Here is a 14,262-nt window from a genome sequence, read left to right as displayed (position 1 = left end):
GGTTTATTGATTAACTGACCTTATTCAGGTTTGTGTACTATTAGAGGTTAATAGCAAGAATTTAGATACTGAGCTCTTCAGGGACCCAGCTGACCTTTTTGTCTGATGAATAAACAAACTCTATAGACCTTTGTAACAAATACGATATTTAAAAAATTATTTTATGTCTACAGAGGCATCTATATGCATATAAAAGATATTTAAAAAAAATAAGAAAAAACTATGTTCACTACCCAGAATTTACCTTGTTATATTTCCCTCTGTTATTAATTAGTATATGTCTATCTAGCTCTTTTTGCGTGTGTGTGTCTGCATGTATGAATATTTTACCAAAATTTGTAACCAGATCTTTTTTTCAGTTAATGATGTCTACTTTTTCTGGTTAGTACATTTTTATTTCATAATACCCAATGCAACTTATTTGCAACTTATTTATTGTGCAACTTATTTATTGCTGGATAACAAACCACTCTTAAATTTAGTTGTCCAAACAATGAGTTATTTTCTCAATTCTGTAGCTCTGCTGGACAGATTTCTGCTGGTATAGCCTGGACTCACCCATGTGGTAGTCAGCTGGAGAGTTGGCTGGGATTAATGGTTCTACTCTCGTGTCTGACAGTTGGTGCTGGCTGTTGGCTGGGGCGTCTCTCTTCTCCATGTGGCCTCTCATCCTCCAGTGCAGCAGACCAGCTTCTCCTTAGCATGGCAGTCTCCGGGCAGCTCATGAAGACTGCCCACAGGGCCAAGGCGGAGGGTGCGAGTCCTCCTGGGGAACCCTGGAACTCATCTAGCCTCTCTTCTAACACAAGGCCAGCCGAGATTTAATGGGTGAAGAAATAGACTTCATTTCTTTTTCCTTCTTAAAAAAAGATTTTTAAAAACTGAGTAATCATTGACAAACATCATTATATTAGTTTCAAGTGTAAAACATAATGATTCGATATTTGAATATATTGAAAAATAAGTCTAGTTAATATCTGTTACCATACAGTTATAGTATTTTCTTGTTGCTGTTGTGATGAGAACTTTGAGGATTTAGTCTTAACTTTCATATTTGCACTACAGTATTTTTAACTATAGTCACTGTATACGTTACATCCCCATGACTTACCTATTTTGTAGCTGGAAGTTTGTACCTTTTGGCTCTTTCACCCATTTTGCCTCCTCCCCTCACTTCTGACAACCACCAGTCTATTCTCTGTATCTGTGAGCTTGTTGGTCTTTTAAAGATTTCACACATAAGTGAGATCATCTGGTATTTGCCTTTTCTCTGTCTGACTTATTTCACTTGGCATAGTGCCCTCAGGGTCCACCTATGTTGTCGCAAGTGGCAAGATTTCATTCTTTTTAGGACTGATCAATATTCCCTTGCATGTATGTACCACATTTTCTTTATCCATTCATTCGTCAGTGGGCACTTAGGTTGTTTCTGAGCCGGTCCACAGCATGCTGTTTGGTGTGGTTGGGTTTTATTTCTCTCTAAGTTTTGCTGAAAGTGTAGATCATGGAGGTTTACAGTCATTCTTGGTGTTCTCTGAGATATTTTGGGAGCAGATGTGGAGATTCAGTTCTCTCTCGGTTGCTGTCCTGCTCCTACGTGGATTCACGGCTCACTAGATGTTTGACCAGGCTTGTTTCTTCACGATAAAATTGGCCTGATTGGCACAGGCTTCTCAAATTGATAAGTTTGTGATAATGTTAGTATTACCTTGACAGATGCTTACCTTTGACATTTGCCAGATGTGGAATATAGCGTTTCTATCAGAACTAGGGGTGTGTGTTTCCTGCATTGTGCTTCATTCAGTTGTAATTGCCTTCCATTCTTTTACATTGTTTCTGCGCTCCTCTAAGTCAGGGCTCGGCACCAGGGGACTAGATTTAGCTGTAATTCGTTGACCTCTCCAGTAGACCCATCTGTTATAAGTCACATTTAAAAAAAGAAAATTCTACATCATTAATATGTTTTTAGGCTCTATTTTAATTTATGTAATGGCATGATATGACTGATGGATTTTCTCCTTTATATATTTTTAGCCTTTCTAACTCTTATAACATGGACACCATTACCTCCTTTACAACTGTTTCTGTACCTCTGCATGGTTACATAAAAAATATAAAAATATTTTCACCTATTTTCTTAAAAAGTGTATTCATTTCAACTAACAGTGGGAAGAAATTCTATGTGGAAAAAAGTCTGTAAAAAAACATTTTTTTTGGTGTTCTCTGATCTTTGATAGTGATAATTTTGTCAAAACACCAGCTGATCTATGACTGTTGAAACTGTCAGATTAATCAGTAGAATTTATAAGACACTGAAGAAGCAAATCACCAAAATGGAATTTTTGGACTGGAACACGCGGTGTTCCCCTGGGCAGACTGGTTCCCGGGCTCTTTGTCCACTGGAGTCGAAGAATGAATCCACGGACGGAAGATGGTATAGCAAAGGTGGAGATTTATTGAAGAACAAGTAGATTCCCACATGGGGAAGGAGAAAGAATTTCACAGCACAGACTCCCATGTGGGGAGGGGCAAAGAGTCCCACCCATCCCGTTTTCACAGTTTATAAAGGCTGTAGATCTTTGTGCCTTGATATCCCCTCTGGTTGGTCACTATTCTCTTAGACTGGTTACTATAGTAACTCCTGAGCTCAAAGGTCCAACCTCACATGGGACATGTGAGGTGTTCCTCTCCTCCTTATTGTTTTCCTATTCCCTGTGAGCTTTCTTCTCCTTTTGGATGAGGGGCTTCCTTCTCTTTATTTTGTAAATATAAACCTGCTATTCCCAGTTCCCTCATTCTATGGAAATGTACCTGTTGCAGCTTTTCAGTTCCCTATTCTATGGAGATATACCTTCTGCTGCTCTCCAGCCCTGTGCTGCTTCCATGGTCCCCTTAATTTCTAAAATTTCCTAAACCTATCTTTTTTACCCCTAAAAATTCCTGTTTCATTCCCCCCTCCGATTAGGAAACCCCACCTGCCATTGGGGACAGTGGACGCTGGCCTGTCTGACTGCTTCCTACTGGAAAGGGGTCATAGTTTGGGGGCAGCAGTCAGGGTCCTATCGGAAGTGGGCTAACTAAGGGTCCATAAGGGCCCACGGATGATGGATGTAGTGACCTTGGTCTGCGGTTCTATGTGGAGGACCATTTGTAGCTTTAAGAACGTAACAAGCAATGGTTAAAGATGAGTAATAATAAAACAGTATAAACCAAGGTCTGAAGAGGGGAGCTAGTTAATAGAGATGGTATTATATATTTTGAGGCCTTTTCCTTTAGCTAAACTGCTTGCAGCAAGAAGTGCTTAATTATGGCAGACATTTTTCCCTGTTTGATTGAGGGCCTTCTTGAAAATAAGGATCATAGACTTGAGAAGTGGTCCTGGTCTGGTTGGTGGTAGTGGTAGTAATTCTGTAACAGCTGTAATGAAGGCTGCGACTCCTAAGGCCGTAAGAGTCTCTGATTGTGGTTGGGCTGCTTATAACATACTTAGCAGTTAGGGATTTGGAGAGCCAGTATGGCTGAAAAATTGGCTACATTAGGGATACAAAAAGGAGCTATAAGTAGGAGCATCTTATGGTGTTTCTGGGTCCTAGCAAGGGCAGAAAAGGTATTAGCCTAGGGTGCAGGTGACACTTATGAAAAGACAGAATAAGAATTGTTAAAAAGATGGAAACACTGATTATCTAGAAATACTAGAGTTTGTTACTTATTTGGCACATCGATTCTTCAGGATTCCTTCGAAAGAGAAGTTTTAGGTCCTTTAGAGGCTCACACGAGTAGAAATTGGTGATCTAGTTGATGGCAATGCAGCTTCGTCCTCCTCTTGTGCTGGTATTCAAGACTCACTCGAGACAGACAGATTTAGGAGTCGATGCTCCTGACCTGTGGGGAGAAGTAAAGACAGGGTCTGTAAAAGGGCTTTTTGAGTTGTTCAAAGGCCTGCCCAGATAAATGAGGGCTGTTCCCGAGAACTCTGGGCAGCCCTGTCCATGTTAGCTGACTGCTTTGATTATTAGGATCTTTTAAAGGCAAACAGGGACTGTGAATTAGGAGGCAGGGTGTATAGAAAAAGTATCCTTGAGATCCAGTACTATAATCTACTCTGTGTCCTCTGGAATCTGGGCAAGTAAAGTATGAGGCTTAGGGACCTGTCTTTTTCACCCCTAAAAATTCCCGTTTCATCACGAAGGCATTTATAAAGGTGATGCTAAGTAGCATCCTCAATAATCAATGCCACCTGGCCTGATAGACAGCTCTGCCACCATGAATCATCCTTTCAGTGAGTTACAAGGTATTTAAAATATTAAAGTTTCACTTTTGAATATCAATTTCAACTCAAAAATTGCACGGGTGAGGATACTTGCTGCGATGGCAAGGGAATGGTTCATGAAACATTGCAGTCTGTTGTATATAGCAAAACAGACAGCAGCTGAGAACCTTCCTTGCTTTGAAGTAAATATGACTAATTCACAACACTGGTAAATTTATGTCTTAGTCAGAAATTTATAATGATTTTGATAAGCGGGAAGGCATTTGCAGGAGGTGCTATTAGAATGTTGAGCTAAAACGGAAAGGAAAAAAGTGAGATGACTTTGGCATGACATTAAAAAGAAATTACTTTCAGGTGTGTATGGTACATCATGTACTTTAGATACAAGACAAGAAAAAGGAACAATCGAGAGATTTAGGCGGTCTGGGGGAGGAGGAGGAGGTGCAAATGAGAACCAAGAAGTGTGGAAATGAATGTATGTGAGGCATGTCTGAAGGAAGAGAAAAATCTGTAGGAAATAAAAATAAAAGAAGACCGAGTAACTTGTGCACGTGGGTGGAGGTGGGGTCGAATTAGGGGGGAAATTCGGGCTAATAACAGCTCTTTGGAAGGCACCACCATAGGAAGAAATATGAGAGAGAGAAATTCTAACTGCGAAGATTTGCAATACAAATGTTAGATGACCAGAGGTCAGTAGGTGTTTGAAGAGTGAAAACAAGAGAGACTCTTTCCTTGAAAGCAGGAGGTGTAGCTAACCCTTCTTTCTGTCAGTTAACTCTGCTACTTCCTCTCCTGCCAGCTGATTTCCATGAGCTTGCATGAATGAGACCTAGTCTTTGAAAGTCAACCAGCTCTTTCCATGGTTATCCTTTTGCATCCTTAATGAAAAACTGCTCTTTAGGTAATTTCTAGAGGTTTATCGAACTCAGTATCGCCAGTGTATTTCAGCTTCTTCACCTGTTAATAGAAACACAAAATTATGAACAATGGAGAGGTTTCTGATTCAACATTAAGTCAAGTCAGATATGTAGAAGTCTTGAGCAGCTGAAACTAATCAACTAACAACGTATGTTCTTTTTTTTTTTTTTTAAGGGAACAATAAAGAATCTGGTATTGTAATCCTAATTCTTAGAACCTATGAATACGTTAGGTTACATGACAAATGAGAATTAAGGTTGCAGGTGGAATTAAAATTGCTAGTCACTTGACTACCTTACAAGAAGGAGATTGTTCTGGATTATCTGGGTGAACCCAACATAATCACAGTGGTCCTTCAAAATGGAAGAGAGAAAGGCAGAGAGGAGAGTCACATGGAGATGCTTCTACAGAAGAGGTCAGAATGATGCAATGTGTGAAGTGACTCAACCGCCATTGCTGACTTTGAAGATGGAGGAAGGGGCCATGAGCCAAGGAGTGCAGGCAGCCTCTTAAAGATGGAAAAGGCAAGAAAATAGACTTTCTCTTAGAGCTTCCGGAATAAATGCAGCTTTGCTGCACCCTGATTTTTTTTTTTAAATATATTTTATTGATTTTTTACAGAGAGGAAGGGAGAGAGATAGAGAGTTAGAAACATCGATGAGAGAGAAACACCGATTAGCTGCCTCCTGCACATCTCCCACTGGGGATGTGCCCGCAACCCAGGTACATGCCCTTGACCGGAATCGAACCTGGGACCTTTCAGTCCGCAGGCCGACGCTCTATCCACTGAGCCAAACCGGTTTCGGCCTGCTGCACCCTGATTTTATCCTGGTGACATGCATGTCACACTTCTAATCTACAGCATAAAATGATAAATTTGTGTTGCTTTAAGCCACCAAGTTTGTAGTCATTTGTCACAGCAGCAATAGGAAGTGAACAGAGGGTAAGCAAGAAGAGTAATCAGATGAGACGTGCAGACCACTCTTTAAAGACGTTTTGCCATGAAAGGAAGAGGAAAGAAAGGACGGGACATGCTGGATTTAGGAAAGATGGTAGTGTTTTAAAATCAGAGAGATAGTGTGTTTTTGAAATTTCACATTATTTGTGTGATTTCTGTGTTATTTTTATGCTTCTGAGAGACACAGCATCAGAGTGCTGCATCTGGCACTCCAGCTACTGTCACATAAAATTCTTTAAAAGCAAGTTAATTGCACTTGAATAAAAACCAGATATCTCTTGAGTGTTGCACTGAAATATCAGTTATATAAGAAAATTTCCTTAGCTTAATACTGACTAAAACTAATTAGACCCTAATAGTGCTTTATAGAAAACCTTAAATTTATGCTTATATTGAGAGAATAGCTTAAGTCAGGATATCATAAATTTGAATTTTATTTTAAAAACATTACAATTGAACTTAGCAATATTTTTCAATTCTATAAATTGTAATTGATGTCTAAATTTACAGCAGTTATCAATAATAATAGCTAATAGTCACCATGTAATTAGTGCTTAGTGTTTGTCTGGCCCAGGATTAACCCTCAATTAAATTGTCATTTAATCCTTTTGACAATCTTACGTGGCAGTTGGAATTATTTCTGTTGATTTTATAGATATAGGATATGAGCCATTCTCTGTTTAAAGATCATTTAACAAAATACAAAAGAGTTGAGATATAATCATTTTATTCATATAACAAAAACATTTATTTTAATTTAATCAAGAAACCAGTAGTCTATGCAAGCATCATAGTAAGGTATTCCATTGTATGGACTGTAAGTAAATCTCAATATAATTATAAATTGATAAATTTTTTTGAAGAGTCATATTGATGAAATGTGCCTCACAGCTTCTGAGAACACGTCAGATTTATTTATTTGTTTATTTATCATTGTTGTCATGAATGTGGACTACTGATGAATGGTCCCCTTCTGTTCCTCAGTTATGAACAGAATAAGTCTTTACTTCCACTGAAAATATATCAAGTCCAACTGCTTGATATATTTTCTTTCTCTCTTCTTTCTTTTGCACCTTTAGAATTTCTGTGTCCTGGAAACGCCTATCAGATTAGTAAAAATGAAAGTTAATGATAATGAGTTGGTGAAAACATTTTTTAAAAGGCATTTATTCACTGTTGATGGGGTATATAGATGGCTATAGCTATTTAGAAGAAAACATTTATTAAAAATTGCAGCAGTTTTGATATGTACATATGTTGTAACTCAACAATCCAGTTTTAGGGTTCTGTCCTGCTAATCTCTACTTGCCCAAGTGAACAGAATGCATGTGTAAGGGGGATTCTTGTGGCATTGTTTTCTTGTTGTTTTTATTATTGTTCTAATTATTATAAGAATGAGAATGTTAATATGAAGTAAAGTTGGTTGAGGGCCAGAAAATCCGACTCCAGAGCTACAGAGGAGTTTGAGATGAAGTCATTGTAATATTTAGTTTTATAGTACTTGTTTGTTATCAGGCACCACTCTTGGCATTTTCTATATATTTCATTCAGTCTTTGCAAGCAACCCTTCAAGGCATGTATTACCATCTTTGTTTTACAAATGAGGTACCTTGGACTCAGGGAGTCAAGAGAGGTACCCAATGTCTCATAGCTGGCATTTGGAAGAACATGACTTCATTTCTCTACATAGCTCAGCCCATGTATATTGACCTCGTTGGTGTGTCAGGAAAGCGTCATTATTTTCAATAGCAGAGAATGAGATGGGTGCGTTGTTCAGTTTTTGACCTCTCTTGATCCTTTCCAGTTCATAATTATATTACAATTAATTACTTTTCTTAACACACAGCCATGATTGGGCCACCCCACTGCTTAGAGCCTCCCATTTTACTTGAGGATATAATCTAAGCTCCAGCCTCTGCCTTTTTCACCCAGTCTCCCACTGTTATGCTCTGATGCCTGTGCTCCAACCAATCTGAGTAACCCCCTCACTCTTCTGTGAACATGTAGTTTTCTTTCCCTGTTCTGTGCTTAAATACTAGCTTGAGTTCAACTCTGGGTTTCAGTGTCTCCTAACAGACAAGTCACTCACTCTCTCTGACCCTTTGCTTTCCCATCTGCCTGGAGTCGTTGGGCTTAAATGGGACGATGCATGTGTTGAGTAGTTATTCTGTCAGAAAGTATTTATTGGGGGAAAAGAAAGGATTGCGGTGTGGTATGTGCAGCCGGGCAAGACAAGTGCAAGAAGAGAGAGCAAGAAGGGCGTTCTTTTCTGAGGGGAAGAGAAAGTGAAGGGGAGGGGCTGTTAAAACCATCCAGCTCTGTTGTAACCTTGGAGTTCTTCCTGTAGGGCAGGGGTCCTCAAACTACGGCCCGCGGGCCACATGCAAATACAAATATTGTATTTGTTCCCGTTTTGTTTTTTTACTTCAAAATAAGGTATGTGCAGTGTGCATAGGAATTTGTTCATAGTTTTTTTTTTAAACTATAGTCTGGCCCTCCAACAGTCTGAGGGACAGTGAGCTGGCCCCCTCTTTAAAAAGTTTGAGGACCCCTTCTGTAGGGCTTTGAAACCGACATAGGGTGTGAGAGCCCCTCCCACAAGCCCTCCCTATTCCTGTCTTGGTTAAGGTCTCTGTCATGAATGTTGACACATGTGAAGTGTTGAGTACCACCCATGGCAGATAGTGATCCATAGTGGTGGCTGCATTAAAATGAAGCCTAAAAAAAGTACAAGAAGAAACTGGAACATCTTGTGGGATCAAGTCAGAAAGTGCAATAAATGAGGTGAAGGGGAAGCCCTTCCTTATGGGAGAATGCCAACCAACATAGAGAAGGGTGGTGGGGTTAGAAAGTTGTCATTGGATTCTAAAATGGATGGGTGCTAGTTTGATGAAGAACAGGCTATTTTTACACAGTCTTAATTCGTCTCCCCACAATTTACCAGTTAATTACACAGGGAAACATAGTAACTTCATAGTGGAGAAACCTGGCGAATACCACCTTAATGACTCCACATTAATGACATGATCAGGATTAACACCAGTATTCGAAAAATTAACATTACATGCTCCCTGATATATTCTAAGACAGATGGTCGGCTTTCATAGGCAGGTAGATTTAAGGTGATAACCATTTCATTGATGGTCCTTCCAAGAATACATAACCTGCATTTAATAATAAAAAAGCATTAGGTAAAACCCAAATTGAATGTTGGCCCTCAGAATGACTGGCCTAGCCTCTTCAAGATGTCAAGATCAAGGAAGAAAGACCGAGGGTTCCAGACTAAAGAGCTATGATAGCTATGGGTCCTGCACTGGAAAAAAGTAGCTACAAAGAGCAGTCATTGGGGCAAATGACAAAATTTGACTAGGGAGTATAAATTAGATTTTTTTTTATCATAGTTCGTTTTTGACATGGATGGTTGTACTCTGTTTATATGAAAGGATGTTCTTTTTCTTAGGAGATGCACACTGAAGGATTTAGGGATAGGAACATGATGTCTCTAGTTTACTTTCAACAGCAAAGGAAAAATATGCACATATGTAAAAACAGAGAGACCTCTAAAGCAAGTGAAGCAAAATATAAACAATCGGTAGATTTGCATAATGGGAATATGGAGGTTTCTTGTACTGTTTTTGCAAATATTTTTGTAAGCATGAAATTATACCAAGATACATTTTCTTAAAAACCCAAGTTTAGGGCATTGTGACCCAGATATAAAGGAGTTTTCACCAGCCCTTCCAGACTAATGCCAGGTTTCATGCCACTGTCCCTGTAATGCTAGCCTGTGAAACAAGATTAAAGTATAATTTTTCCAAAACAGCATTAGAGTTGTAGCTTTCTCCTGCTCTGACTTTGCTCCAGTCATTGTGGCATATCCAGAAAGACATATCGATTACATATATTGTCCTTTGTATGTATGTATGTATTATTTCTCATGACTGAACATTTGATGAGGTTTGGACTGCGGATACTTTGAGGTTCTAATCTCTGGCAAGAATTTAGAATATAGCTCTTCTAGGTTTCCAAATTCAGATGCTTCTGCTTTAAGAGGCAGGTAGATTAAGGTGATAACCTCTTAGAAAAGAGTGTAGATACTCCTGTAGGCAAGGCCAAGTACTTTAATGAGAGAACAACCCTGGGTTCACTCCTATAAGAAATAAATTCGCTCTGAAATTCGGTGCCATAAATATGTCAGTGTTCATTTTAGCTTGGCACATTCTCCCAAAAAGATTGACATATTGTTTATCTATCTGCTACCTACTATACATTTTTGGAAGGGTGCATAGGAAATCTTGGAAAATAAGGAATTGGCTTAAAAATAGTGACTGTTAAAAGGAAAGCTGGGATTTTTCTTTGTGTCTTGTTTTGTTCTGTTCATTTTTTATTATAGTCATTGAAGTGGCAGTTGTTTCAGTACTCATTGGTGATGGCTGAGGGTTCTGATATGCTGTATTTAAATATATGTAGAACTCGTGTAATAGTTTTAATGGCAGTACTCTATGCAAACTCATTTGATTGTAGTTCAGGCTAGTCATTATCTTATGAAACTGTATTGTATATGAATTTAGTAATATATTCTTATGAAACTGTATACTAAGAATTATACCAAAAGTCATATATTAAACTCAGTGCCTTGTGGTTAATCCATATTGATTAAAAGGAAACACTTTCATTAGTTTATGAACACAAGTCAAAGAAAGAAAAATATATTTCATTTTTAGATTATATAAATGGTGGAGAACTTTTTACTCATCTTTCTCAAAGAGAGCGTTTCACAGAGCACGAGGTGCAGATCTATATTGGAGAGATTGTGCTCGCCCTCGAACATCTCCACAAGGTAAGATGCTCAACCTTTGGGGTTTCTCTCTTTGAAAAATCTACTAACCGAAGTCATGATGGAGCTAAGACAGCTAATGTTTTTACGTGTCATTGTCTTTGTGGTGATTGTGAAAGCACACTTGTAGACCGTTAACCTCGTTTCTCAATTTTATAGTTCTCTCTCTCTCTCTTTTAATATATTTGTATTGATTTCAGAGAGGAAGGGAAAGGGAGAGAGAGATAGAAACATCAATGATGAGAGAGAATCATTGATCAACTGCCTCTTGCATGTCCCCCATAGTGGTTGAGCCCACATCCCAACTCAGGCATGTGCCCTGACCAGGAATCGAACCCATAACCTCCTGATTTATAGGTCGGTGCTCAACCACTGAGCCCCACTGGCCGGGCTATAGTTCTCTTTTTTAAAATCTGCTTTCTTTAGTAGTTCCTGTGATGCAGATTTAAAATGCAGAGCCTGAGTAATATTCTGTCTTTTTTTTTTAATGAAAAATCCTAATGCTTATTACAAAGTATCATCAAAATAAAATTTTTCATTCTTAAGTATTATTTTGTATTAGTTTCAGGTGTATAGCATAGTGATTAGCTAATAATATACTTTACAAAGTATTCCCCCGATATTCCCAGTACCTGCCTGGTATCATGCATAGTTATCACAATAACTTTTCCCTTCTTAAAATAACCTTTACAATAAAGCCAAAGTCATAATACGTATTTCCTTAGTAGAGACTCGCTTCCCTTTATATCTTCACGGTGTATTTCCTGCTGAGGTTGGAGAAGATGAGTTATTTGAAAGAAGCATCTACCTGTGCTACCCCGCTTCCTCACTGTCCACCCTGGCTTGTTTTTTTCATTGTTTTGTTTCTGAAACCCCCTCTCACGCCCTCCCTCCCGCCCTCATGTAGCATGAACTTAGTTACTAAAAACATTCCATGAAATTCATGTCTGTGATGCAGTTTGAACTCTATAAAATTAGTTTAAGCTTTTAAAAACATTGTTTCAGATACTATTAATCTCCATCCAAGAAACTTTGACTAAAAAAACTTTTTTTTTAACTTAATGAGGAAGAATTGTGGGAGCGGTTATTATGTGCCTCAGAAATAGAAAGCACTAAAGCAATTTTTACCAAAGGCCTGTGAGGCTGCAAGGAGACTGGCATAGCTTGAGTCACTGAGTTAGGATGATGTAGGCACCCCATGAAGCCACTCTTCTTCTTTGTTTTGTATTCATATCCACACTACATTACAGGTGACCACAGGAAAGAATGAAGAGAATCGAAGGGAAAAGACAGGACCAAAGAGGGAATTTTTAAAGAGGCAGGGAGATTAGAATGGCAAGATGGAGGCAATGGATGGTAGAGGCTCTGAGAAAAAATGAGGAGTTTTAAGAAAAAAAGTGAGGGAATCAAGAAAAAGGTAGATCCAGCCCATCCGGCCCAGAACAGAAATGAGGCTGGGCAGGTGGAGGGAGATGGGGTTCAGAATAGGAATCTTAAGGGGAGTGAATGAAAAATATGTAAGAATAGGGGGGAAAGAGAGAAGGCTCCAGGGGCAGGGCTGCAGTGCCCTGGAGAGAGTAACGGGGAGCGAGGAGGGAGGGAGCTGAGCTGAGATGATGGGAGCTGACATCTCTGTTCCTTTTGATAGACTTGTTGGTATGGTGACAAGCTTTATGCCTGCGATTATTTTTGTGGGATATACAGTAGTTAGGACATCTTTTTTTCTCTCTCTCTCAAATGATAAGAATTTTATTAAAAGAGGGAGAGTTATTCTGTAGCACCGAAGCAAACTTTTATAGTAAATTTTCAGCAAGGTATTTTAGCTATTACAAAGTTTTTAAAAAGGCTTCCGAATTATCCCTGAAAATAAAGTTTCAGTTAGTGCCTAAACACTTAAAAATGGGGTATATTATATACACACAAAATAGAGCAGTTTCACGAAGGACATCTTTTTATACATGAACCAAATCAGGCCCAGGAATAGGCAGAAAATACCTTTTTATTTTATGTTTAGGAGTTTTAGATGTAGTTTTTTATGGCATGAAAATGATGGTGGAGAAGGCCATAAATTCCTGAGCGAAAACTAACAAACTAACAAAATACAGAGCTCTGAGGGGAAAGCTTAGTAAATTGAGTTTTTAATTTGTGTGAAAGCTTTAATTTTGTTTATGAAAGGAAAATCCATGAACATTCATTATCATTAAAACAGGGTAATCAGAAACACAGAAATAAGAGAACATGATGAATTCTGAATATAAATGTACTTGATATGGAGTGGAAATAATCTAGCAGGTCAGATCTCACTAAGGTTTCTCTTAATCTTCCTACCCTAAAAAGGTAAATACAAAGAAGTATATAACACAAAGCCAGTTTTATTAGTCTTGATATAGCTGCCAGCACTGATTTTCCCAGGAAGAGACAAAAATGGGAGTTTATTTGGAAGAACTGTGGGAATAAAAACAAAGGAGTGACCATTGTGGGATCCGGTGCCATTAGAGAGGTAAAGGACATGAACTGGCCAAGAAGGCACCTACACATCACTGGGGTGAGGATGGAAGCACCCACACATCACCTGGGGTGAGGATGGGAGCTGTGACAAGAATAGAGACAGGAAGCAGCAGTGGTCATCGGGGAGACTCTACAGAAGGTCCAGCAGGCATGGACCCTCACTACACAGAGAACGGAGACCTGTGGGAGGGGCCCGGGGAACCCCGCAGATGAGCCCGAGATGGAGGGACTTACATTTGCCCTCTTCAGTGACTAAGACCCATTATAACATCCTGAGAATGCCTTGTTTGTTTATTTTTGTTTGTTTGTTTTTAAGGTAGATAAGAAAGACTTTTGGAAATTGTTATTTTTAAATGCATATTTATTTGTTTTTACAGTTGGGGATTATATACCGTGACATTAAGCTTGAGAATATTCTGCTTGATTCTAATGGCCATGTGGTGCTGACAGATTTTGGTCTGAGTAAGGAGTTTGTGGCTGATGAAGTGAGTATGATATTTTAATTTAAAGTTAGTAATGACAATATAAACAGTGATGAAAAATTAGCTATGGAGTAAGCATTTAACAGGATAGTACCATATGGATTATGGATCCTTGTGCAGATTTGCCTCAAGGAGCATTTGGCATGGATGACTATAAAGATTTTTAGTTTAAAATTACCATGGAACCATCATGTTAGAATTGCAGTGAATCTTTGATGAGTGTATCATAATTCTCCAGTTTAAAACAAAACAAAACTATGCATTTAACTTTCCCCATCAAATATAACTA

General features: G+C 38.7%; 1 protein-coding gene across 9 annotated transcripts in view; it reads left to right on the top strand.

Annotated features, from left to right (window-relative positions):
• Positions 1-14,262, top strand: part of RPS6KA5 (ribosomal protein S6 kinase A5) — a 119,947-nt gene that overhangs the window by 47,825 nt on the left and 57,860 nt on the right. For 3 of the 9 annotated variants that reach the window (XM_006104704.3, XM_023745865.1, XM_023745864.1), the window contains exons 4-5: positions 10,871-10,986; positions 13,869-13,976. The exons of 3 other annotated variants lie outside the window; for them this stretch is intronic. In XM_006104704.3, coding sequence (XP_006104766.1) covers positions 10,871-10,986; positions 13,869-13,976 — 224 coding nt within the window. Of the gene's footprint in view, positions 1-10,870; positions 10,987-13,868; positions 13,977-14,262 lie in introns of those variants that run through there. 3 more of the 9 variants (XM_023745870.1, XM_023745866.1, XM_023745871.1) reach the window with 2 other exon arrangements.

This window comes from Myotis lucifugus, unplaced genomic scaffold (assembly GCF_000147115.1).
Source record: "Myotis lucifugus unplaced genomic scaffold, Myoluc2.0 scaffold_593, whole genome shotgun sequence".
Taxonomy (NCBI): Eukaryota; Metazoa; Chordata; class Mammalia; order Chiroptera; family Vespertilionidae; genus Myotis; species Myotis lucifugus.
Note: the sequence above shows the minus strand (reverse complement) of the source record. Positions and strands in the feature narration are given on the sequence as shown.